Below are 27338 nucleotides of genomic sequence, written 5' to 3'. Positions count from 1 at the left end.
TACCCACTTGTAAAAAAATCATTTACTTATCTAATAATGAAAAATACAGAAGTCTGCTTTTTTGAGCAGCCGGTGATTAAACCGTGGCATATCCTATTCTGGTGCTTCTAGGGAGGAACAGATGTTGTGAAGGCCTTTGTCCTTCATTTGTCTGACTGTGAAACAAATAAATTATCATTATTCTCCTTATTTTTGGGATGCATGGAAGCAGGTGTCACCAAAGGATTAAAAAAGTAAAAATAATAAATTCCATGTTCTGATTAAAGATCCCATGATGATGATTTTTATTTTTAAGAGTAAACTCCTCCCCCTGCTTTTCTTCAGATTTCTGAGTGTTTTAACTTGGCATTGTATTCTTTAAAATGACTTTGTGGTGTAAAAGCCATTGTGTTTCCAGAAGGAAGCTCTTGGCTGCATACTGACCATGGCACTCAATGTTTTTATGAAATGTTTTCTGGAATTTCTCACTTGCCATACTTGCAAGAATTGAAGTGGTACTCTGTCTGTAAGGACCTCAGCACAGAAGCCACACAGGTTTTCAGTTGTTAACAAATGTAGAAGGGAATCCACTTGGAATCCAAATGATGCAGTTAAAGCCCTTATCACTTGGAGAGAGTTGTTGGTTAGATTCAAAACAAATGTTATCTTCAGGAAATAGGAAGACTGAGAATTGCCAGCATGTAACTGTTGCACAAAACTTTATTTTAAGCTCCACATTTCCTTTGTGGAATTACTGAAGGTCAAGTGTGAGTTGGCTAGCTGTGGAATAAACGCTGTTCTGAATTAGGAATAATCTGTACAACCTGAATTAAAATAAAATTCATTTGGAAAAACTCCATGTAGTGGAGGATTGGTTTTTAATGTGATACAATTATTCTGTAAGAAGTTATTTGGAGTAGCACATGAAGGAGGTTTATGATTTCACTTGCCTTCACTGCCCTTACAGTATTAAGGGTATTAATACAGTTGAATGTCTTGGGATGTCCCTTAAATGTCTTTCCCAGGTTTCAGTTGTAGTAAAGCACTGTTGTGCTTGTTTGAGATATCTGGTACTTGCCTCTGTGCTTATAGAAACAGAGGAATTTTCAGAGCCAATGGTTGCAATCTGTCAAACGTAGAAGTCTGTGGAGTGTTTATTTTCAGTCTGACTGTACCTTGCTTGCTGTAGGCAGAAATTATTAGACATCAGATTTTGTATGTTACCTGTCTAGACTCCCTTGCCTGAATGATAATGTTCTCTTTGCTTCCTTCCACTTGCAGGGAAATTCTAAAAAGAACAAAAATCGATAGTTTACAGCTGAGTCTTGGGAAGCTGCTGCTGCTGCACAGGATGCAGAGAGTGACCATTCATTATCCAGTTCCTGTTTGTTCCAGGAAGCTGAGGCTGGTTTTGGGTCTAGTAAAAACTGAGTTGGTGCTGTAAATGGCTTGAAAATATTTAGAACTTGTGACAGATAAAACAGAACTTAATGTTGGCTCTAAACCAGGAAATACACACTCTGGATAATTTATATAGTAATTACCTTCAGTTTTTACTGTGCACTTTTTAAAACCAGGTTTTGATTTCACGTAACAACTTCAGATTTTGTATATTTTCAAATATGTTTCTGCATTAACAAATTTGGATTGGTGCAGTAGGTGTCTGTTTTTGAGTTCTCCATTTAATGGTCAGCACATGTACATTCCATTACTTGTTAATAACAGTTTAAAAATGAGTTTGGAGACTTTTTTTGGCCATGCAAGCTGTGCAGTTACTGTAAATGTATTACTCCTGTTCTCAGCCCTCTAGAATTAATTGAAATTGTGGCTTGAAATGATTTTTACAAATTCACCAAGTAAATGGGATCATTGTTAGACTGCAACGGAGGAAACCTTTCCTGCTTGTATTTGGCACTTTGGATTTGGAGGTGAAGAGCACAATTGGGCTGAATTGGGCTACTTCAGTGAAATTGCTTTAAGGCATTTCTGTAACATTTTGTTTACACATGTATGTATATATATATTGGTTGAATTAGCTGTTTAAGGCTAGAGGAAACTGTGATTGTCATTTGCCCCAAAAGAGTGAAACAATGTGTGTAGAATAGATCAGCTCACTGTGCTCTCTTACAGTAAAGAAGAATATGCAATATGTAGAAGATTTAAGCACTGAACTTGCAAAGGGTCTTCATGGAATTGAGTTATGATGGATTCACTGGGGGGATGCACATAGCTTTTCCTGTGTTTTCAGAAGTTTGTGAACTTTAGGCTTCTCCTAAGTTGTTTTCTTTTTTTTTTCCAAGTGAAGTTTAATATCACAAAGTTTCACAGCATTGATTTGTTGTTGGGGGTGGGGTTTGTTGGTTTTGGGTTGGGTTTTTGTTTGGTTGGCTTTTTGGTTGTGTTTTTTTGGTGGGGGTTTTTTTGGTTTTTTTTTTTTTTTTGGTGGTTTTCTGTTTTTTGGTTTCGTTTTTTTTTTTTTTTTTTAATTAGATGCTGTGCTACTCCACACTTTTTACACCGGTCTTCTGTTCCATAATTTCCATTATGGCACTTATTTGTCCCACGGGGGTTTACTCTGATATCAGATGTGCTGAAATGTATTATCAGTATGTAATAATAAAATCAACCACATGAAACCAGCTTGACTTTTTCCTTCCTTCTGGCCCTGCCCAGGCTGCAGAGTGTGACATTGTGGTGGGGGTTCCAGATATCACTGGTGGGATACTTACACCAGTCTAGGTGCTCTCAGTGCTTCTCTTTGTTCTGATAGCTTTTCCTTTCAGAAATGCAAAATAGCAGTGATGGAGATGGGGAGAGCCTGCAGGGTTTCCTGTTGATGTTGAATTAAGAACTCTGTGCTGGTGATAATGAGGGTTGGGAAATGTTGGCTTTCTCTCCAGCTGTTTTGTGGAAGCAGATACAGCTTCAACTGTTTCATTGAGGGTTGGGAAGCTAATTGCTTTCTTCCAATTCTTTCAAAGCTGCCTTTTCTGAGAACTTCCATCTTGCACTGGAGGTACTAATCCAGTTATTTTAATTCTCTGAATCAAATGTCTGAACTGACACTACTTTTACTGATATTACTTTTCATATGTTGCTGCCTTTAGAAAAAAATTTTGCTTAGGCCATTTTTTTACATGTCTGAATAAAAACTGTGTGTGTTTAGAATTTGCATTAAAAAATCAAATGCATGTTCAGAGTATACCCCAGTATCCAAGCTGAAATTCATGCAGAGTGCACAGGCATTTAGGTACAATTCCAATGTTCATCAGTTTATCAGCATTTTTTCTTTGCAGTGTTATTTGGGAATGTATTTGGGTGTCGCCCTCACCAAACCATAACCATGCTCAAGAAGAGACAGTTCTGATCACTTCAGCTGCCTTCAGTTTTTCAAGGAAATATTTTCAGTAAGTTCTAGACAACTGTAAACTATCAATACCCACAAGTAAAATCTGGCACAAGAAATTTAAATCAGTGTTTTGGTTACTGCTGTACTAGAGTTTTAAGGGCCCACAAGATATTACATTGAAGTCAGTGGCATTAGAATCTGGATCAAGTGGAAATACAAACTCCTTGTGCTTATTATCTGCTAACCAGGTGATGCTGACTCTTCCTCAATGTGTGAAATGCTGTTAAATGCCAAAATGGCTACTGCACAAGGCTTTGCTATTAAAAAAACTGAAGACTTGTTTCAACATTGCAGCCAAAAATTCATCTTTGAGGCAAAGTTTTCCAGAAAAATTATTTTGAACTACAATGTACCTTATTATATATATAACAATATACAAAACCATGTACAATGGTATATGCAGAGTATCATGGAATGTGAAAAATCTGGACAAGGAAATTTTACCAATGGAATTAATCTTCAAAAATGTTCAGTGTGAATGTTTGCCTTCGAGGTGGTTAATTGGGGAAGCCAGTGAGAAATTGTTATAAAGTGTAAAAACCGTCAGCACAATACACTGTAAAACCAGGGATAAAGAAAAGCGTGAAGTTATCCTTTTTAAGGACAGTTCACTATGACACACAAGTTTTAAAGCATTTTTTGAGTGCTTAATTAATTTCTTCATAATGTTGAGTGCCTCATGAATAATCTCTCATTCTCAGACTGAAGTGGCTAATTCAGCCAAGTCACTATTTTAATGGTTTGAATTGGATTTTCAAAAAATGTTTGAGCTTTGTTTTAAAGCTATACTAACATATATAGTCAGCTGTCCTAGATTTCTGAAAGCACATCCCCAGTAACTATTCTGGGTGTTCAAGATAAATATTTGCTCTAATCAGGAATTAATTTACTTCAAGATTGCCCTCTTAGGAACCACTGCTTCATCAGTTTGAAACTGCCCAAGAAGCACCAAAGCCATTGTCTATTTTAAAAGGCCTTGAGCTCCTGGAGGTCAGAGGTTTCCCTGCCTGAAAGCTTAATTTCTAAAACAGGAATCTTTGGCTGGTGTCATAAGCTGTGCAAGGGATGCTGCATCTCTTTGCTGTTTGAACAAAGATTATTTAGAATTACTGCATCTCTGATTTAAACAGCAATCTCCTGAAGTGTTGGTTCAAAGTTGGTGGTGTTTGTCATGTCTCTTGTTAATCCCTTCAGCTTCATTCTGAACCAGTTTAATGTTTCATGGCATGATGAAATGTGCCAGATCCTCTGCATACATGTGAAATATCCAGGCTGGAACAGTTTGTTTTCCTACCTTTGGCCATTTATATGGTTATTTTCCCTTTTTCCCAAGCCAGCTTTATTTTTAATTCGTATTTATAATCCTGCTGCTCCACCTGCCCTCCCTCCTCTTGCTGGCAGATGAAGTTTTGGTGTGAAGGGCTTTGGCCCAGCCATGTTTTGTAGGTGCTGACTTCACTGTTCAACAGGGCTCCAAAAACCAGATTTGCTCCCATGTGCCAGGCATCACTTGCAAACAGGAAAGGAAATAAACTTTGTATCCACATACTGCCTATCAGGACAAGGGAAAAGTTATTTACTGGCTTGGCTGAGCAGTGTCAAGGCTGTGGGGTTTTTTTAATAGTGTAAATCCTATGATATATTAAACTTTGGAGAACCATCTGGCCCTGTAAATTGGGCAGACCTGTTGTTTAATACAGTCTGTATGTAAGGTAATTTGAGAGCACTATCTTAGCAACAGGAGGGTCATAATAAAAACAAAGCTTAGTGCAGTAAAAAATTGTAATTGCTGCCAGAGGTCTGATTACTTCCTCCCACGAAGGCTGGATGCTGCTCTGAGCATGCTTGTTGTGTCTTACTCTGCCTTTCCTGCCTCTGTCACTACCTGCAGTATTGCTGTGAATTCAATCCATGTTTGCTTACAAGAGGGCATTTTTGCTCAAATTCCTGAATATTTCTTTTAATCGCAGAGTTAAAAACTTCCTTTCGGTGCAGTTGTGCCTGCAGCTCTGCCAGCCTGGTTCCAGAGGGGGTCAGGGAAGAGCTTTGGGGGCCTTTGTAAGGCAGGGCTGGGCTGTGAGCTGCAGCACATGGAAACTGGCCCGGGGCAGCTCTCATTGTGTGCCCTGCTGGGTGTGCAGGCAGCTTTAGGCACGGCAGTGCTCACTCAGAGTCACCCAGCTCCTTACAGAGGCAAATACTCCCAATTGCTGCAGTGCTGAGCTGCAAAAAAAAAAAAAAAAAAATCTGTGTGATTCTCCTTGGGTTTAATTTGCCAGGCAAGACACCCCACTAACAGCCCTAAAGAATTCTGGTTACAAACTTCTTACATGGAATTTGCAGAGATAGCAGTAGAAAGCACAATTTTTCTGTTTTAGCACTGATTCACCCTGTGAGTCCAAAACTTTCTAAGCTGATGAGGTCTCATTTAATGAAGAAGCCTTTGAAGCACACACCTGGTGTCAAAGCTGTAGTTACAGTCTCCCCTAAACAGCACAGCTTTGTCCTGAGAAGAGTTAAACCCACAAAGCTCAAGAGTCCAGGTCATTTCCAGTTATTTCAGGCACTAGGGATTCTTTCATGAATTTCCTTGGCATCTAGTCAATGGTGGCACGTAGCTTTCTGCAGGCTCTGTGTGCATCAAGTCCTTTGCTTCTGAAATGGGTGTGAGAACACCTTACACTGCCCCACACTCCCCTTTCAACAATTTACACTGCCCCACACTCCCCTTTCAACAATTTACACTGCCCCACACTCCCCCTTCTGCCCCCTCATCTGCTCTCCCTTACAGCTTCAGCTTCCTTTTCTCTTGGATTTAAAAGCCTTCAGTTTGGGCTTGGATAGTGAATGCAGAGCACTGTGCCCAAGAAAGATTGTTTAATGAAGTTATGAGGCTGAAAAGGTCTGAGCTGAGAATTTCAGTGCAGTTTCATTAAGTGCAGCCCTCGGCATAGGGAGCAGCTGAAATCCTGGAACTGGTGCTGCTCCTCTTCTGTGCTCAGTGACTTCCAAACTGAGTCTAGCATGTACAGGGTTGGACAGGAAATATGAACCTGGAGAGGGGACAATCATCTTGACCAAAAGTTTCTTTTGAAATCTGGAAAGTCTGGTTTATTTTTAGTCCAAACAAGCAGGCAAGAACAAGTTTCTCTTAGATTATTGACCTACCCCATAAGGTCAAGAATATTTGAAGCCAATTTCTCACAAAAAGGACAGCATGCTAAATTTCTATAAGCAATTTATATGTAACAAATATACATCATTTAAATAGTGAATATAATAAACTTGTACATTTTTATTACAATTTTATTCAGTGAAAGATGGATTCATTTAACGTGAGGAGAATTTGACTTTTCAAAACAAAATACATCTTAGTTAAGATGAACTTTTGCAGAAATTTCTTGCTAAAATAAAAGCAAAGCAGTAGAGGGAAGAGTTAAAATAAGTCTAGAAACAAGTGGTTTTTTGTCTCTATTTACAAATATTTGGTTCTAGCTAGATATGAACTGACAGGTTTCACTTTTGATAAAATAGTCCTAGACAGTAAACATTTGATAAACAGGCAATACACTGCAAATCATGTTAAGATCAATTTAAATATAGTCAGCAATGTAAACTGAATTTGTTGGTGTTGTAAAATGTTGAATGAGCTTTATAACTGCCTCTAGCAACATATAATACTGTATCTTTATGTGAAATGCTCTTCAAATTGTATTTACAGTAGAAATAACTTTTAATAGTTGTAATTTGTTCTGCATATACTATTCATCAAAGTCAAATTATTTTAGGGAACTTTAAATCTCAGTATCAGAGGGTTTTTTTTCTCTGATGCTTGAGTTTATATTGCACTGAATTATTTTGGAAGAGAAAATGATAGCAGAATTTACTGGAGAAGAATAGTCTTGTCTTGAAAATGTATACACTTGCCTCAGCAAAGGAAAATCTGATCTGTTTTTAGATATGCATGCTTTGATAAGAAGATATGAGACATTAATACCCTTCCCACTTGAAAACCATTAGGAAGACCTGATGTGGAAGCTAAACAGGAAAAAAGGCTTCTTTGAATGTTGTCCAGGGGGGCATGAGAGTTTGAAGGGCTCATTTTGGAGTATGCAGAAAATGTTAGAAATTATTTCCAGTTTCCTGGAATTTATGCAAAACGGGGTATTGATCCACTGGTTCCCTCTGCTAAGAGGTTGAGTGTGTCCTGGGAGAAGACAGAAGACTGAATTGTTTATGGAAAATACAATTTTTATGGAAATACAATTTTGACACCAGGTCTGGACTTCAAGGGCAGAAGGCTTACAGGGATGGAATTCCCAGGGGAAGAGGTTGGGATGAGGTTCTGGCACTTCCAGGGCTGCCCTGCTGGGATGAGGGAGGCAGGTGGAGCTGCCCAACCCACTGGAGACCTCAGTCTGGCAGTGCTCAGAAAACACCTTCAAGGAGAGGAGAGAAGAATGTGGCAATTCACTGGCTTGAAAGGTTAAATTCAATGGTTAAATTATGGTGAAATAATTCTGTGCTAAATTTGGCACTGGATTTTTAAAAAAATTAAGAAAGCAAATGCAGAACTTTTTAAACCACGAATGGCCAATGTTCATCTTAGTGCAATTTGTGTAGTGGTGTTAAGCTTACAGAAGAATTTATTTGTAGGCAAAATTGTACTGAAAACTTCTATTGCAGATGCAGACAGAGCCTGAATGGTACTCCCCAGGCATAAAACAAAGAGGTAGGATTGCTTCATTTTCACAGAAAACACAAGAAAACTTTTCAGAGGAGATAAATGGGACAAAAGAAACCAGCTTGCAGAAGGAGGTCCTCCCTTATTAAAATACAAGGGAAATTTCAACCACTGGAAAGCAGTGGAGCTGAAATGGACGTATAATGCTTCACAAAGCATTTTGGATGGATTACACAAGAAACTGGAGCTCGCTGTTTTAAGTGAGCTGTCCCAACTACTTGAAAGCCTTTCAGATGGGCAGTTTGGGTGTCTGCAGTCCCTGGGAACGCTCGGGATGGTTTTGTAGCTGGTTTCCCCCTCTTCATCCTCCTCATTCCATCCGTGTGCTCCTTTCGGGAGCAGCCCTTCTGCCCCTCTGCTGGTGCACGCAGAGGGGAATGGGCGAGAAGGACATTTAAGGTCCCACAACCGCACAATCCTGCGGGTTATTCGGGCATTCCCCGAGCCTCGGAGGATCTCCCATGCCCGGAGGAGCTTTCCCCGCTCTGGCTGCCCGGCCTTTCCCAGGGATGCTCCGGAGCTTTCCCCGCTCTGGCTGCCCGGCCTTTCCCGGGGATGCTCCGGAGCTTTGCCCGCTCTGGCTGCCCGGCCTTTCCCGGGGATGCTCGGGCGGGATGCACCGGGCGGGGCCTGTCCCGGCCACCGCCCCCAGCCCGGCCCGGCCCGGCCGCTGCTGCTGCTGCGCTCCCGGCGGCGGGCGGGACCGGAGCGGGCACGGAGCGAGCGAGGAACGGGACCGGAACGGGTAAGGAGCGGCTCTGCCCCGGGACAGCCGGGCCGGAACAGCGGGGCACGGGGGGGACTCGGTCCGAAGTGGAATTTTCCCGGTAGTTGAGGCGCAGCCACGAAGTTCTGCCTTGGAGCGGGCCGGCGGATGGGGCTCTTTTGTTTTCGTGTAAGAACATGATGCATTTAACAAAAATATTCGGCTCCTTTTTCTTTTTTTTTTTTTTAATTTCTTCTCCCCCGCAATCTTGTTCTCCTCTCCTCTCCTCTCCTCTCCTCTCCTCTCCTCTCCTCTCCTCTCCTCTCCTCTCCTCTCCTCTCCTCTCCTCTCCTCTCCTCTCCTCTTTTTTCCCCTTTCCTTTTTCTCTTTCCCCCTCTTCCTTTGCTCTTCTTTTCCAGTACAAGTGGTGAAAAGGGGATGGTTTTGCCCAGGGGATGGTTTTGTCTGGGTGCTTTAAATAACGGCAGAAATCGGGAGGATTTGTGTGCCGGGCATCCTACGGGATTTCATTCCCATGACTTCTGCCTTGTTTTAGGGAGGAGACTGGAGTGTTTTTCTTTAATACTCGAAGTGAGTTGAATTCCTGGAGCCTTTCTCATGTTTTCTTAGCGGTTCGGCTGATGATGTTAAAGCATGCACGTAGGGTCGGGGTGTTTGGAAGCGTGGCTGCAGGAATCTCTCCCGTAGATCCAGCGGGGGCTTTGGGAAAACGCCCGGAGCGGATGCAGAGGATGTTCTGCACAGGGCTGGGATGTTTGAACCATGAGTCCCTCTAGTGCAGACCCCAGGGATGGAGCTTTAAGGATGGTGTAAACGAGAAAAAAAATGTAGAAAATATCCCCTTTGTGGCTTTAGGTAAGTGCTCACCAAAGGGGGGCTTTATATTAAGGTTTTGTGGTTTTTTTTTTTTTTTTTTTTTTTTTTTTTTTTTTTTAAGGTGTAGCTGTTCTGATATTTATGGGAAAAAACAAGGGTGCCGAGAAAACCGCTGACTAAGCTGTTCTCCGGACCCAAACGAAAGTTTCACAATTCTGTTTCCCCGGTGTTTTTGCTGTGAGGTGGAGAAACCCCGACTGATTTCTCTGCAAACAGGACTTAGCTTTTTTTCGGGAGGGTGGTAACGACCGACTGGGGAGGAGGGCACAGAAGTTTTGGAGCCTGAGGCTTTTAAACATGAACTGTTCATTTTGGTGTTAACTGGCTTTGCCCTGTCTGGGGACCGAGACTCTTCTGTAGCTGTGAAAGGAGAAAAAGCAGCAGCTGAAGGGAACACTTTGTGCTGTCTGATTTGTGCAAGGGGAGAAAATGCTGTGAGGAAAGATTAGCTGCCTCCTTTCCTCATTGTGTGAGAGGAGGAGAACTCAGCCCTGTGCTCTGTAACCAGCTGTGGCTGAGTTTTAGAGTAATTTGTTTAAACAGGCCAGAGATTGTATTTACCTGATGCTGGAGCTGTAAATTACACCCCTGGGAAAAGCTGCCCCAAGGCAGGAATGAGGTCCTTGCTTCATGCTGGGCTTTGATTGTTTTCCTCCTCCCTCATGAATATGCAGCAAGTGTTATTTTCTATCACTTCAAAAGTTTTTGGGGTTTGTAAACTTAGTGGCCCAGCTTGTTGATGATCTCTGACTAGCAAGTTAATGTGGGTTTGTAAGTTAATCTGTGTGTGGACATTAACTCCAGCATGAAAACTGGGCAGTGTTTGGCTTTGGGTTTGGGTTAACAAGGTCCCTCTAGTCCAGCACTCCTTTTCTTCTGCTTTTGGTTGGTATAAATATAACCTGATGTCTTCTCCTTCAGCAAAGCAGGCTGCCCACGTGTCTGTCTTAAAAGGCTTTTGGAGAGGAACCCAAATGAGGCTTTTTTTGGTGTCTGTGTTAGGAATTGCATTTTCTGACATGACTGTCATCAGTTGCTATTAACAGTACTTGTATCCAAACGAACAAGGATTTAATCAGTACATCTTCCCCTTAGTGTTGGCATTCCTGTAGGGCCTGAAAGCAGGGACAAGGGGAGTATCCCACAGATCAGGTGAGAGCTGCTCGGCCAGAAAATGTTCCTGACAGCTGCCAGACAGTAATTTTCATGTCTAGAAGACCTCCACAAATCTTATGTCATGGATAATATTCCAGGAAGGTACTGCCAGGTGTTTGTTGGGCACTAAGGCATGAGGCAGTTTTAAGATATAAAAACTAACTCAGAACGAAAAGTAAATTAAAAAAAAAAGGGGCTGTTATGCTGTTCAGTGATTTTCCTAAATACAGTATTTCTGTCAGCTTCCCTACCTTTTATTACTCACTCTGAGATTAGTGGCAAGAGTTTTGAAGTGTTCTTCTGTGTTGTGTGTTCTTTGTGGCATTTCATGCCTCCCTTCCCTTGGACACTGCAAACACTACAAGAGAACCAGACTTAAACTTCTTTCTGTCCACAGCCAGCTTAATATTTTGATATGTGATCTGTGTGCCAAAGTATTCAGGCTTTTTTTTTTTTTTTTTTTTTTTTTTAATCTAGAATGCTGCTTAATCCTAAAAAAAACAACAAAAAAAATGCTGTTGCTAAAGTGGGACAGCCACTCATAACTACATTTCTGCTGCTTCTTAGTCCATTATAAATCTCTGTCTCTGCCCAGGGGGAGAGGTTTGGGATGTTGAGGTACTTGCCAGAGCCCTGTGCAGAGCTGCTGTGACCACAGCACTTCTGTGGGATGTGCGTGCTTTCCTAATAAAAACATGTTTCCTAAACACAGTTAAAAAAATTGCTTCAGTAGATGCAGTAACATTCCATTAACTTAGTGACCTGCAGGAGTACTGCAAATAAAAATAGATTTATTTTCCTGTCTCTTCCAGGCCAGAGCATTTTTTTTATTATTATTAACAGAGCCCAATAAAGTTCTGTACAGTGAAATGACAGCTGGTGTTAATAAACAATTTACATGAATCCCTGCTGTCCCTTGGCTCTCCCAAATGTGCCTGTGGAGTGTAAGCTGGGCCATGACTGTGGTGATGCCGAGGAGGAGTGTGGTTCAGAGGATGAAGCAGGACTAGCCCAGGGAGCTCAATGTGAGTGGGCCCTATGGGAGATGTACATGTGACAGGAACACAGTGAAATAAGTGAATTAAATATGATTTACCTGTCTTGTCTATGCTAATAATGGGAAGAAATTAAGTGGAACAGCACAGATCAAAAGCCAACCTCCAGCTAAAAAACTTTTTAAGGGTTGCAGGTATGCAGTGAGCACTTTATAACATTAAAAAAAAACAAAGGAGTCTTCACAATACACTGCTATGTGTGACTGTTGTGCTTTGAGAAGATGCAATCATGTCTTGCATCACCCCTTGCAGTCACCTCTTGCACACAAGTGATGTGTCTTAGAAGGCACTGTGATATCCAGAAAAGAAGAGAATAAAAAGCTCTGAGTAGTTAATATTGATTTCATCAGGCTTTTTGTTATTTCTTCTAGGAAAAACAAGCTTTTTCTGTTAAAGATGTTCACTACAACATAGAGAATCCTGTGGTTGTCAGGATTTAATCCAGCTCTAATTTGAGCTGGTAAAACTGTTCCTACTGTCTTTGATAGCAGGCTGTGTCTTCCTGAGGGATTTCCTGGCCCTCCCATTTGCCAGAAACGGAGCATGAGCAGGGGTGCCCCTGTCCTGGCTTCCCTGTTCCAGCCAAAGATGCACAGAACCACGGGCCACTAGTCCTGTGTTGGTGACACCTGGGACAGTCTGTCACCTCCTGCGGTGGGGAATCTGCCCAGGAAACAGGAAAATGATGGGATGTCATCTGCAGGAACTGACTGAGAACTCAGAACTGATGTGCTCAAGAAAGATGCTCGGACTCGTGCTGGGTACTGCTGTTTGCTGTTCTTACACATATGCCAGAGACAAAGGTTGTTTTTATCACTCTGGTTACGTTAAAAGGAAAACCAAACAGGTTCTAAGTGTACCCATGGCTCTTCTTTATGTACCAGAACTATGCAGTTTGTGGTGTGATGCAAGATGTTATTTCATCTCCCTGAAACAAAGCAGTTACAAGTAGTTGTGGCTTGGGAAAACTGGTGTTTCTTAATGTTAGAAAGTGCTTGTTGCAAGCTGTGAGCCTTGGATGTTTGGTAGCTGGAGGCTGATTTTTGCCTGATTCTTTCTCCACGCTGTTCCATTCGCTGGTTTGTGTGTTCTGTAGGGTGTCTGGACATGGGCTGAGTCTCAGCAGGTAGTGCAGGACCTGCTGAAGGAAACCTCACAGCTCCCCTCAGGTGAGAGAGGTGGCCTGTGGGCTCAGAGGGCCTCTGCTGCTTTTTGCAGCTTCAGGTTGGCATTCCAGTGTCTTTCCTGATGGGAAAAATACACTGGGTCTCTGTTTTAGTTTCTATTTTTTAAAATATATTTTTAAAAATTATTATTTTTAGTTTATTCTATTTATTTTATGTTATCTCATTGTTAAAGTTATGTTCCTGATAAGATCTGCAAAAAACCCCCTGAGAGGAATGAGGGTGCAATCCCAGGTGGCTGTGCAGCCGTGAATTGTAAAAATCCCTCGATCCCTTTAGGAAATACCTTTGGTTTGCCTCCATAAAATCATACAGACAATTCCAGTAAATGTCTCTAAGCTTTTCTGCCTTGATTCCTCACCCCACTAGGGAAGCAGGGAAGGACAAAGCTGATGTGACTCACAGTGGTGATGTGCCTGTGGGGTGAGGGAGGGTGTGGGAATCACGGCTCGTGTCCATGGGAAGGGTGGCTGAAGCTGATGAGTTACACACAAGACCAGTCATGCATGAGGTTTTGTTGTCTTTTCCAGGCAGATTTGGAATGACTTCACATCTGAGTGTTAGGGAAGGACTCCCAGAATGGATCTGCACATGAAAAGGAGTTTTTTTTAACAGTGTGTAACAGCTGAGGCTTGAGTGATTATCCATGGCAAAGATGGGAATTACTGTGAGTAGCTGTGCTAGATTTTCAAATACAGTGGAAATCCTCATCATCCAGCCTCCCCTTCTCTTTTCAGCAAGGAGAGTTACTCCTTTGGGGATGATCCACTGCAGGCACAGCTGAGCAGAGGTGTGACTCTGGCTGCTTTTCTTTCATTCTCCATTTGGGAGCATCCCATAGGATTTCCCTCTGCTGTGACTCTCATATCACCTCACAGCCTTTTAAAGCATGGAGAGGCAGAGCAGTTGGAATTTCCTCAGGCCTCCATCACGCAGTGCCTGTGGGATCCCTCCCTGGCTGCATCCTGGATGCTCTCCTGGTGTGCAGGGACAGCAGTGAGTGCTGTGACCTGGTGGTGGGGAGTCCCCCTCACCCCAAATCTTGTGACATCCTCCTCACTGGAGAGTGTTTTAGCCTCTGCCCAACCCTTTTCTCTATCAAAGAAAGTGAGTGTTGTCTCTGCTTGGGAATTGTGATGGGCTGTGTTGATACCCTTAAAAATGTCAATTTTTTCAGGCTTGTGCCTTCAAGCAACAGCAAGAGGTGTTTGCAGGAGCTGGGCCTGCCTTTGCTCTGGGGACGTGCACATTGTCAAAAGCTGAAACCCTCAATTCCTCCAGCTCTTGGGGCCAAGAGCAAGGAATTCCAAATTAAACAGATTAGCTGCAAGCCCTGAACGTCTCCCAGCTGTATGCCTATGCCCCAGAGAGTGAGCAATGTAAATAAAATGTCACGCTGCACTTTGAAGTTGGTGTATTTTTGACCAGTACACCAGTTCCTTATTTTCTAAAATGAGTAATGCAGTGGGATGCGTAATTCATATCCCAAATACAAGAAAATGCCAAGAAATTCCTATGTCCCATCAGCTGTGGCTTTTGTTTATGTTTATTTCAGACATATAGACTGGATGTATTTTTTAATGTGTATCTAGGATAGAAAAAGCAGAGTTAAATAGAAGTGAAGCCACATGTAATATCAAAGTAACATTTGAGGCAAATCATCATAAATCAAGCAGTATTTTATGTAGAAGTTGTGCTTCAAGTTTTTTTTTTTCCTTTCAGAGTTAAATAATAACCAAAACAGTGACACAAAGAATATGGCAGTAAAACACAGAGATAAATCTGCCATGTTTTACTTGGATATCACAAGGGCTTAGAAACATTTCGGGTGTTTTATATACCATATGTGCTTTATTGCTTAAACTGCAGAGAATTTGTACCTCCCTGAGGGACTCTTGCACTCTGTGGCAAAAAGCTTGAAGGATTCTCTGGGTGTTTGTGGAAAGAACAGCAACATCTCGTGGTGTGGTTGTGGGACAGCCTCACCACAGCGTGCACAGGATGCAGAGCTTGGCATTAAATTTCCATATGGCCTGTATGCAACAGACAACCTTGCTCCTGGAAATAAAACTGACTTGTAAGAGTGTATGGGGTCCATAGTTTTTCTGGAAGGGTGGAAATAAAAATGGCCAGGCACTGTCCACAAACAGAGCAGCTCACGTGAAGAGCTCAGCTTATTTGGAAGGGATTATCTGATTCTTTTGTCACACTGTAGGTAGATGAATCTGGGGTTTTTTTTTTGAGCTGGGAGCAAGTAATGAGGCTGGTGTTTACCCAGCTGAGCAAGTGGCACACATAAGTTTTGTGCTTGGGTGTTCCAAAGGGAATTTGTTTACAGGATGTGTAGCTTAACAGTTCTGGAGCTGCAATGGCCTCTGGAGCTAGAGAGGCAATAAGGAATGTATTTATAAAATTCTGCTTTTCTGTGTGTTGGGAGTGTGAGTACTGTCTATAAAACACTGCATTTACTTGCTTTGTGCTTTGCAGAAGGGAGGTGTTTCCCTGACCTTCCTCTTTAGCTCCTCCAATATTTTAAAAGAGACCCTTTATGTTTGAACACAGGGGGATGTGCTTGAGGGTTTTAATTGGTGCCAAATTTTAGGGAAGGCCCCTGAAGAGAGGGAGATGTGCAGGGAGGGCAGCTGTGCACTGTGTGGTTCAGGAGGTGACAGGAGGCTGTGCTGTCACGGCGTGGTGGGGACATGGCTGATGGCACACCCTGAGCACCCAGCTGCATCTGGATCAGAAGTGCCAAAGCCAACCTGTTTGTGAGGGATGCACCTCAGAGTGAGCAGGGAGTCATTATTAGTGCAGGAAGAGGTAACAATATCCCCCAGCAAGGCATGGAAGTTGAGCTGTGTTTTTGCTGCAGATTTGATCTGGGATTTCTGAAGCAACAAAGGACCCAGGGATAGCTACAGCCTGTGAAATCTCTCAATAATAGGATAGGATTTCTCTTCTTTCCATCCTCAAGGTATTAAAATGAAGAAATTAAGCTGCAATGACTGCTCATTAAATGCTGAGGGAGTGTGTTAATCTGATAAATGGGAAGATTGTTTTCAGGCAGAAGAGGATGAATTGAAATGAATTGCAACTTTTGGGTTTACTGGAATTAATGCAGCAAGGATCAACTGTTATTTCAGCCAGCTTTTTTTTTACTGGCAGTTTCAATATTCTAAAAATGGTATTTCCTGCCTCCTCTCTGAACAAGATACCACACATGCTTGTAATTTAAATGTCACAGGCCCCATAACATGTGTGATCAATGGTATCTTGTATCATTTTCCTTTTACCCAAAGAATTTTGGTTACATTTATGTGGGTCCCATTGGGGACCTTGGCTTTTTAGAGGGAAAACACATCTATCCTGAAGCCTGAATTTTAGTTTGATTTCAAGGAAAAATGTCCCAGTTCATAGGAAGGAATTTGGAGCACAGTTTAGGACACAATAGAAATTGAAAGCATTATTTTATTGCTTTGTGCAGATGTAAAAGAATCAGAAAACAAGTGATGTAAAGCAGCATAAGAATGATTTTTATTTTTTTTTTTAAACTGGATGAGTGGTGCTATCCTTAACACACAAGAGGTTGCATTTCGTTGTATTAGCATGACATTCTCCAATCAGCTTGTAAAAATTCATTTGGGCTTTTTTTCCTCCATTCCTAGTAGTCATTTTTTGGGATCAGTGAGCAACAGTATTCCTTGTTTATTTCAACTATCTACTTCAACACTTGTTGCGTGTGTGTTTTTGTTATCATCAGCATCTTTTTTTGTTTTAAAAAATTCCCATGTAACTGCAACAGCAACAAGACCTGAAAGCTGCAGCCTCTGACAGGTACACCGAGGGCATTGTGACTGCAGAGAAAAGTGGTTTTTTCCTCTTTTTCCATCTGGGAAAATGGTTTTCTTCATTGACACTTACTGACTGAAGTTAAATGTTTGGCAGGTGGAGTTCAAACATCTTTTTGTTTTGTAATGGGAAAAACGCCCCTGCCAAATAATCTGCAACATCGCATTTTAAAAAGGGAGTAGTAACAGACCTTGGGGGGAAAAAAAACCCCTGAACATCTGGGAATAATAAAGGACACTGAAAAATTCCATTTCTAACAAGAAAAGGAAACAGTCTGCAAATGTGGTCTTTATTGTAAACACCCGATTTTATGGTTTCTTTTCCACTGGTGCATCACAGTGTTGTGTGATTTTCCCTTGAGCATGGCTGTGGTCACACTGGAGGGTTGTGGCAGCATCCCCACAAAAAAAAAGGCTTCTCTCCCATCCCCATTGTGTTTTATTTCTCTCTCTGGCCATCCCTTATCTCCTGTAGATGCCTGAGGAGTTTTTGGTGGCAGCCTTGGAGGCTGTTTCCCTATGTTCTCTTGTCCACCAGGCTGCCCCAGTGTCCCAGCTGTTCCAAAAAAGCCACACCCCGAGCCAGCATCGCATTAGCTGGTCCTAACAAATGAGGCTTTGAAAAGAGGGCTGAAAACTTTGAAACTTCAGCTCTAGAAATAATTAATGCTGAAAGAGCCATGGTGGCAACCAGAGGGAAAGGAGGAGAAGGGTGTGATATGGGAGGAAAAAGTGATGACCAAGTCAGAGACCAAATAGCTGTGATTTTTCTTTCCATTGCTGTGCTTTATGATGAAGTGATTGTGTGGGTGAAGGACACACTGGTAGTTGTGTGTGTCTGAGCTATGACAGTAATTTGTACTTGTTTGCTCCTTTTCTCTCTCTCTCCTTCTGTAAGTGGTGATTAGAGTGCTTATAAAATAACTAGCATAGTGCAAATGCTTTTCTGAACAAAAAGGTCGAGAGTTCAGAACCTAATGAAGGAGCAGAGTCCCCCTCTGTTGAGAGCTCTCTGTTGGCCAGCCTCAGAGTGAGCTGATTGTGCCACAGCTTATGGCACTTTCTTACTGGCTACAAACTGCCCCAGAAATAATGGAGTAATGATAAAAAGAGAGACTTGTAGCACAAGTTTCACTTGGCTGAACTGTAGCACGTCTAGAAGTGAGCTGTTCTCTACGAGTTACAGATAAAGAATGGCTTTTATGGTTATGTGATTCTGTAGTGCGTGCAATTAAACAGCCTGACTGTGGCTCTCTGTGCATGAAGGGCAATAGCTCAAAGTCATCATTAGCTGACCTTAATTACCAGAGTAATGTCCATGCAGGTGGTTTTTGTCTCTGTGAACTCTGCCTTCCTTGTGCTTTCAGGCAAATGTGGATGTGTTCTGACAGAACAAGAGTAACTTTCTATCAAACGAGCCATGTTTATATGTGCCCCCCTGCTGTTTCATTGTACTCCATTCCTCCTCAGGCGCTGGCAATTTTTTGCTTGCTCCCTCATCAGGCAGGAGCAGTGGGGAGGAAAAACTTGGGGGCAACATGCCCTGCATAAGGATGCAACGAGCATTTAAATTTCAGCGCACAATTTAGAACCATGAAGGCAAGATTAATGATTTACTGGTTGCAGTCCTGCTCAGAGGACATCCAGCTGAGCCCTTTTACCAAAGACACTTTGTTTGATGAAGTGTAGTTTATTAATTGGTTTAAAGACCTGTCCTTTTTCCAGGCCACCAGCCAACTCAGTGCTTGGCAGATGTGAGTGCTGTAACTTGGCCTTGACTTGTGTTTCATCAGCGTTTTGTCTGCGGTGCAGGCTTGCAGTCTGCTCCTCAGCAGGAATGTACTGCTCATCCTTTGGGCTAATTTCTTGTTTAAAAGTTTAATGCCTTTCCAATGCTTCCTTATAACATTTCCAGTTAAGAGTGTAAGCCTGGGTTGAAGGAACTGATGTAAAGGGATTCCTGCCCATGTCAGGCAGGCATCCAGGTTTCTGCCCTGGTGACAGCACCATGTGCACCTTTGCCATCAGCACTGAGTTGCTGCAGCTTTTCATCAAAAAAATAATCCCTTCTCTCCCTCCTGATTCTATTTTTGGAAACAGCTGCACCATTCTTAGTAAAATCCTGGGAAGGAGGGGAAACCTTACCCAGAGCTGATGCCTGGTATGGAAAAATCTGTCCATATTTGAAATGATGCATAAGCTGTATAGTATTATGTTGTATATAATGAAGCTGAAAGTATTATTCAAGCAGTCCTGTACTGCTGTGGGGCATTCTGCCCTCTCTGATTGAGAGGCTCTGTGCATCAGATGCTCTGAACAGCTGTAGAGCTTAGAACACCCTTCAATCCCCAGCCTGGGAGAGCAGTGGGGATTCACAGGCAGTTTATCAGATTCTACACAGCTTTCTCAGATTATACATGTAAAACAAAATACACTGGATTTGTGAACTGCTTGAAAATTTGGGGTTTGTGTGATTAGAGTTTGATTTGAATCATGTTTGTTGTTTCTCCATAGATGGCTTGCGGGTGATGCGCTGTGCAAGTGCCTCAAGTTTTCCTACAAGATGTGTTCCCCAAATCCAGCAAACTGGGTCACCTTTGATGACGAGCCTCTCTTCCAGTCACCTCAGAAATTGGTTGACAATCAGAGTAGCTCCAGACCAAATGGCCTTAAGCTCAAACTGTGCAGTGTTCATGAGTCTTCAAGCAGGCCATCCTCTACAGGCAGCACTCCGCTCTCATCTCCTGTGGTTGATTTCTACCTGAGTCCTGGACCCCCCAGCAACTCTCCACTTACTACACCTACCAGAGACTACCCAGGAAACCCCTGCATTCCAAAGTCTGGGATTCACATGCTTTATCCCATCCCTGAATGGCCATCAAATGTTAACCCTTCTCCATCCCCTGGGACGTGCTCATCCCTGACCTCACAGAAACCAAGCAGCCTTCCTTTGAGCCCCTCACCTGATGACCACCCAAGTAAGACTTTGGTCTCCAAATCAGCAGATGAAGGAAGTCCTAACCCACCAGGAAGCTGCGAGGAGCTGGCTCCAGGACACTTCCCATACTTCCACAGTGACTGTGCTTTTTCCAGTCCTTTTTGGAAGGAAGGGTGCTCCCTCAGCATGTCACCAGCTAATGCCAGCATGCACAGGAAGGACAAAGTGCTTGACAGGAGTGGGTGTCATCCTAGAGACAAAGAAACTTGTCATGATCAGAAAAGTCTTAACCAGGGCTCCTTCAGTTACATCTGTGAGAGGCTTGAACACCTGCAAGCTGACAGCTGTGAGGCCCTGGAAAACCCACCCATCTCCAGCAGCCCCGCGTGGCACAAGCTCTGCCCCGCCATCCCACGCAGCCTTTTCAGGAGCCAGAAATCAGACGGGTGGCCATTCATGCTGAGGATTCCAGAGAAGAAGAACATGATGTCATCTCGGCAGTGGGGCCCCATTTACCTGAGCGTCCTGGCCGGAGGGGTGCTGCAGATGTATTACGAGAAGGGCCTGGAGAAACCTTTCAAGGAATTCCAGCTGCAGCCGCAGTGCAAGCTGTCCGAACCCAAACTGGAGAGCTACAATGTCTCAGGGAAAATCCACACTGTGAAGATCGAGTGCGTGTCTTACACGGAGAAGAGGAGGTACCACCCCAAAGTGGAGGTGATCCACGAGCCAGAGGTGGAGCAGATGTTGAAGCTGGGCACCACCGACTACAACGACTTCACCGATTTCCTCGCCACGGTCGAGGAGGAGCTCATGAAGCTTCCTACTGTTTCCAGACAAAAGAGGAATTATGAAGAGCAAGAAATGACTCTGGAAATAGTGGATAACTTTTGGGGGAAAGTCACTAAGGCAGAAGGAAAACTCGTGGAAAGTGCGGTCATCACACACATTTACTGCCTGTGTTTTGTGAACGGCGGCGCCGAGTGTTTCCTAACCCTGAACGACCTGGAGCTCCAGAAGAGGGACGAGCGTTACTTTGAGAAGGAGCAGGGCAAGAAGTGGATCGAGATTCTCGACTGCCATTTCCATAACTGTGTCAAAGCGCAGGAATTTGAGCAGTCGCGGATTATTAAGTTTACACCCCTGGACGCCTGCAGGCTGGAACTGATGCGTTTCAGGACACACTACAATGGGCAAGACCTTCCCTTCTCTGTGAAGGCTGCAGTGGTGGTTCAGGGGGCATACATTGAACTTCAGGCTTTCATCAACATGGCCTCAACTGCTCACATCCCCACACGCTTACCCTCTGTGAAATACTGTGAAAATGTTATGATACGCTTTCCTGTTCCCACACAGTGGATCAAAGCACTTTGGACCATGAACCTGCAGAGGCAGAAGTCCCTAAAAGCCAAAATGAACAGGAGAGCATGCCTCGGGGCTTTGCACGAGGTTGAATCTGACCCCGTAATCCAAGTCTCGGTTGGAACAGCAAAATACGAGAGTGCCTACAGGGCCGTGGTGTGGAAGATTGACAGGCTTCCAGACAAAAATTCAAGTAAATAATTTGTGCTGTGGGCTTGGGTGTGTGTCTTCACTGGGTTTGTGCTTGTGTACCTCCATCAGCTGTTGTGGTTTGGGTTTTTATCTGTGGGATGCTGTTGGTAGAAGCCAGAATAATCTTTTAGGAAAAAAACCTTTTAGACTTACCAATTTCTTTAAACCATGATTTCGTAATTTATGTGATGGAGGCAGGTGTACTGTCAGTCATTTCAAGTGTGTGGTATCATGGAAGCAGAGCTGATCATTCAGAGTGAACCTCAAGTCTGTAGCAGTAATGCTGAGGGAAGGGTTTATGCTTCCCGTGGACCAGCTGGGCAATGGGTGGGATGGGAAGCAGAGGTTGGTAAAATGATTTATTAACCAAATATCACACAGCTAATAGAAAAGATGGTATTGGCACTGCTGGGTCTTGGCTTTTTAGCATCATTTACGAAATGGAAGGTATGATACAGAACTAGAAGGTGCTGTGGTTAAATTTGCTGTAGGAAGTGCTGTGCTTTTGCCAAGGCTGGTTTCTGTTGCCTCTTTCATAGGTTTGTGCTTTGAGATTGTACATTCATGGCAATAACTGCACTGACAAAAAATGCCTCCCACTTTATTCCCATTTCTTTCTGGTGGGGGTACCTCACTGAAAACTTGTACTAGTACAAACAGCTACGTTTTTAATTGCACATATGGAAGTAGTTAATTTAAAAGTGAAAATATGACTTTTTGAAGAAGAAAAAAATATAAATATTTGGGTTTACAATTCTAATTTTTAGTCATATTATGAGTACCTTTCTAAAGGCATATGCTACTTTTCTAAAGGCATAAAAATTCTTGAGGAATACAGTATCCCGCTTCAAGTTCTGCAGAGTGAAGGCATTTGATCCTTTGCTTGATCCTTTGCATTATGTGTACCTGAGGCTTTGGGGATCTGTGGGAGACAAGGGCACCTGTTAAAGCATTTAATGTAAAATATCTGTAAAATCTGTACTTTTGAAAAAGGGGGTAAGTGTATGTTACTAACATATGGATCTTGTGTTATCCTGTCTGGGCTAACTGCCTCTTCAAAAATGTCCAGAAAAGATTTTACCTTCTTAAGTCTCAGTTTCAGGCATTCTACTGCTAAGCCAGGACTAATGGTGTGGTAAGAGCAATGACAGAGAGGGAAGTGAAGGGCATGGGCTGGGGAGACTGAAAAATGGACAGGGAGGGCAGAGGAGTGGTGGAGAGATGTAGGAGAATGAGAAGGCAGAAGATTCTTTAGGTCTTCAAAATCCCTGTCCTGTGCTCCAGGTTTCAGAGCTTTGCACCACGTTGCTATAAGCCATGTGTTTTCCCAAGGCTTACAGGACTGTTTGGGTAGCTTTTAGTATTCTGTGCTTTTTAATGTAGGTTTCTGTAAAATCAAGTCAGCAGTTTAGAAAATTTTAAAGAAGATTAAGTCTTATGAATTTCCTGCAGTTCTTTCACCTGAAGATTTGATGTGCACAGTTAACTTCAGATTTAACTTATTTGAAAGGAAGAACTGGTTGTTTTTTTTTTTTTTGAGGCATTCCACAGCTCTACATTATTTCCACCAGTAGCTTAAACTTCTGACATTTGAATAATTCCTCTAGCTGAGATCTGCAGAATCATTTGTCTCTGTGAAATGTTCGTGCGTTTGAAAAAAACATTTTGGTAGTAATACTGCCCAGTCAAATTTTAAACCTCTATATCAAGTGCTCTGTACACAGTTAAGAGTTTAAAAATAGAGTTGTCCCAAGGCTTGCCAAAAGTCTGGAGACAGTCAAACTAATAGAAATATGTAAACTTTCATAATGTGTTTACCGCCGGCGGAAAAATATGCTGAGGACTTTGCTTTCAAAAAGCCTTTGTCCAAGACTTCTTAAAATAAAAAAAAAAGAAGGGAAAAAGAAAGGTTGCTTACAGTTATATTGTGGCTCCATTTATGGACATTGAAATATGTTGATATCCACTGGATTCTACTGAAGTGTTTCTTGGAAAAGTGCTGGGCAAGTGAAGTCAGTAGGAGCTGCAAGAAACAGCAGACTTTTAAAAGCTGCCTGTGCCTATTCAGATATATAGGTATTGTATTTGGAGTCAGAATTTTAGCATTATTTTTTAAAAAAGGAAAATAAGGAAAAAAGTTTTGAAGGGTTGATCCAGTGAAGTTTCTGCAGTTTGAGTCTATGTGAAACTGGGGCTTAGTGTGAGGAAGTGCAGAAGATGTTATGATTTTAGCACAGTACTGGGGCCAGACTTTGCAGCAGAGAAGCTGTGTCAGCTGCTTCCGAGGGAGTTCCCAGGGGGCAAGGGAGAGACTAAACTGCAAAGCACTGTGCTCTAATCACTTGCTGTGTAAATTTGAGCCCTGTGATTTTTCCTGCTAGGAGAAATCCTCCGTCCTTGAGCTACTGTGTAAAGCAACAGTCCTTCAGCTGATTATTTCTTATTTCATTCTGCATCATGGAGCCACTGAGGAAGCAGGTACTAAACAAGACAGCAGACTGGAGGTTGTGGCTGCTGGCAGCCTTGTTACAGCATCTGTGTATGGACTCTGCTGTGAGAGATGGTGTGGTTCCCAGGAACCACCAGGTGCTGCTCTTCTTATCTTCTAAACTGCCCAGGTGGAAACTCAAAGCCATGGCTTTGTCAGGTGGGCTCCATCCCTGCCCAGACACCTCCTCCTGGCACTGGCACCACCGTGAGCTGGGGCTTGGTGGTGGCACTGTCCCACTCCTCTGTTCCCTATGCCCTTCTCCCAGCAGGTTGCAGAAATGCACCCATTTAGAGATAGCTGCAGGAGTTACTAGCTTCTAACAACCTTGATGTCTGTAAATCTGCCCTTAGTAATTGTTTATGTTTTCATGTTCAAAGAGTTTTAGAACTGGACCTATTTTGGCAAAACTAGAATTATTACATAACTAAGATAACCAGTACATTATTTTGGCTTAAAGTGCTTTGCTTCATGAGTCTTTCTCAGATCAAGGTTGGTTGAATGCTACTTACACAGGTGAAAAAGGGGCAAAACTGCATTAATAAATGCAAAGTTAGATTATTAATTGCTTTTGAAATGCTTTTTGAATTCTAAATGATATTTGGAATCTAGTTTCATAGTTCTACTGATCTTTTGTTTGTTTGTTTCGGCTTTTTCATTGGTATTCCTTGGAGACAGAGAGCAAGAGTTTGGAATACTTTGAGGAAACAAGAACCAGATTTTCACATTTGGGCAGACTAAAATCTCTCAATTCACATAAGTCTTAACAAGTTGCATAGACACCTAAACTGCAGGGTTTCTGTCTCATAAATTAGATAGTAAAAGTTCAGTAATCTCCCTAGATTTTTCTGGTTGCCTCTCAGGTGTGGTTTGATTTCATCAGTCCTGGTGGTCCTGTGTTGACAGTGCCTGCTGGGCCACATTTTGGATAGCTGGGCTTGAATGTGTCATCTTGAATATGTCAGGGCTCTGAATATGCCAGACTGTGCCTGCTCCAACCCACCTGTCTTTCTACAGCACCACCTTTTCTCTCCTCCTGGCCAACACCTGGCTTTTTCAGCATTACAGTTTCTTTTCCAAAGGATCTTCTACACACAGCCTCTCTTTCTTCTTCCAACTCCAGTGTGACACATGGCCTGGGAAGCAGTGATTTCATGGAGCAGAGATGGAAAGAACTTCTCAGTTTTAGGTGAAAACTGGGGGGATGTTCAGAGCCTTCCAGAATGCTGGTCAGTCCCTTTGTCATCTGACAGCTGATGGGAAGAAGTTGCTCTGCGCTCCTAGCACAACCCAGCAGTGGCTGAACTTTTCCACCAGTGAAGGGGTGAGTACTTCCCTTTGACATTGGTGTTGGTGCAAGAGACAGATGGGCTGGGGGAACCCTGTGTTTTAGGAATAGGCAAAAAGGTCCAATGGAATCTGCTCCAGAGGACCCAAGGCATTATCCTTATCCAAATCCCGAACCTGTTGTCTCTTCCTTTGCAGGTTACCATCTAAGGAAAAGGAAGCACCCCAGAATTCACTGCATCCCAACACCAAACCCACCTCATGGCTGTCAGCCAGCTGGAATATAAACCCAGATGTTTCTTTAGATGGTCCTGAATCACAACTATGCCATGTCTAGCAGGGAAACCTTCAGCAACAGCCCAGGAGGTATGGCTCATCTGTGCCTGGATTCAAGTGGACATCTGGATTATCCAATATTTACCATCCAATATCTGCCCAGGAAAATTCCAAGCCGTGATTATTTCTGGATTCCATTTGTTAGAAAACAGAATAATTTGCTAGACAATTCCCACTGCTATTTGTTTCTTCATAGGCCTCTCTCCCAAAAAACCTCAAGAAGATTCTGAATTTGATCTCCAAAAACCCTTAGATGTATGCTTGTTGCCTTCTACCACAAATTAACTACAAGTAGCGAATGCTTTTTCCTCAGATTAACCACAGCCCCAGAGGGCTTGGCCTTTTTCCTGGCCAAGACATGCCATGGCATCTTGGTGCTGCCATGCCTGCTGTCCTCCCCAGGATGCTCCACTTGTGGCTGGCACTGTGCAGAGTCTGTGCAGCCCAACCCAGGAAACTGCACAAAGAGCAGGGCAGGTAAGTTGTGTGTTGCCAAGCTGCATCCTGGCACCACCATGGGAAAAGGGGGCAGGTCCTGGGAGCCAAAAGGAGCACGGTTCAGATGGGATGATGACATCTCGCAGCATGGCTCTGGAACAGGATGTTCCTCGTGGTGTCCTGTTGCTGGGATGATGGAGGAGTCAAGGATGGAGAGGTTCCATCAACAGAAGCTCATTCCACCATGTCCAGGCGGTCTGGAAGAGGGACTGAGGACCAAGAGAGTGTTAGTGCAGCAGAAATGGCCTTGGGCACAGCAAGAGGTGACCAGCAGCAGGTCATGGACAAGGCTCACATCACAGAGGTGCAGAGATCTGCCTGTCCCTGGGCACATGAGTGATGAACACCATCTCCTCCTCACGCTTGTTCTGTGCTCCACTTTCATTCTCAAGACATTGGCAGGTGGCTGTAATCCTTATTTCTGACTTTGTTCCCTCCTCTATTTCCACAATAAAGTCCCTGATGTTACAGTTGTACTTGCCTCTGTGTTTTGTGTTATTGTCCTGAGACATCAGCCGTGTGCTGCCTGCCCCTGGCACGGCACTCCTTGCAAACTGGGGATCCTTGTGCTCCAGTGCCCTGCAGGACCCTCTCCTGAGCTGTGCCCAGAGGGCTGTGTCATGTTACAGGGAAAACCTGCAGCACAGACAGGCACCCAGCCCAAGGCTCCTAGGAGCAATGGAGATGCAGCTCTTTTATTTATTTCTGCGTTACAAAATGCCTGTGAGCCTGTGGATGTGGAATATTAGCATGATTTTCCCCAGGGGATGGATAAAGCTCAGTTAATGTTAACTCCATCTTCAGTATTTCCTTTATTCTGTAACAGAATTGATTCCTGTCACTGGGGGAAGTCAGTGCATAAAAAATGGGACATTTTTCCCTGAACTTCAAGATTCCATTCAGTGTAATGGATGAAAACCAAATATACACCGCCAGGCTTGCCTTTGACAAAATACAGGCAATCCTTTTTCTCCTTATTTTTTAATTTTTTTCCCCCTGCCTGCAGCCAAAGCATAGTTAGTTATCTATGCTGGTGATTAAAATCCTGGAGAGAAGGAGAAATGCAGAATTGCTACATTTTGCCCTGGAGAATTTGGAGAGGATTCTTTTCATTATATTAAATTATCCTGCTTTCACACACACAGTCAGTCTGCTGACTCCAGTGGCTTTGGGAAGCAGCTTTCACCCTGTGTTCCTGTGTGCCAGGAGAAGTGCTTGCCCTTATCATTGCCACATGTAAGAAATCCTGAAGCAAGTGAT

The 27338-nt window shown here is 43.1% G+C and overlaps 2 protein-coding genes across 2 annotated transcripts in view; both read left to right on the top strand.

The window, feature by feature from the left end:
- The window catches only part of PPP1R21 (protein phosphatase 1 regulatory subunit 21), a 31836-nt gene extending 29218 nt beyond the window's left edge, over positions 1-2618 (top strand). The window contains exon 22 of the mRNA XM_074536905.1: positions 1261-2618. Within this exon, the coding sequence (XP_074393006.1) occupies positions 1261-1290 (30 nt within the window). The 3' untranslated portion in view covers positions 1291-2618. The remainder of the gene's footprint in view (positions 1-1260) is intronic.
- Positions 2619-8717: 6099 nt separating this feature from the next.
- Positions 8718-27338, top strand: part of STON1 (stonin 1) — a 46432-nt gene continuing 27811 nt past the window's right edge. The window contains exons 1-2 of the mRNA XM_074538584.1: positions 8718-8877; positions 19492-21470. Coding sequence (XP_074394685.1) covers positions 8747-8877; positions 19492-21470 — 2110 coding nt within the window. The 5' untranslated portion in view covers positions 8718-8746. The remainder of the gene's footprint in view (positions 8878-19491; positions 21471-27338) is intronic.

Source organism: Zonotrichia albicollis, chromosome 3 (assembly GCF_047830755.1).
Source record: "Zonotrichia albicollis isolate bZonAlb1 chromosome 3, bZonAlb1.hap1, whole genome shotgun sequence".
Lineage (NCBI taxonomy): Eukaryota > Metazoa > Chordata > Aves > Passeriformes > Passerellidae > Zonotrichia > Zonotrichia albicollis.
This window is presented reverse-complemented; position numbering and strand designations above follow the sequence as displayed.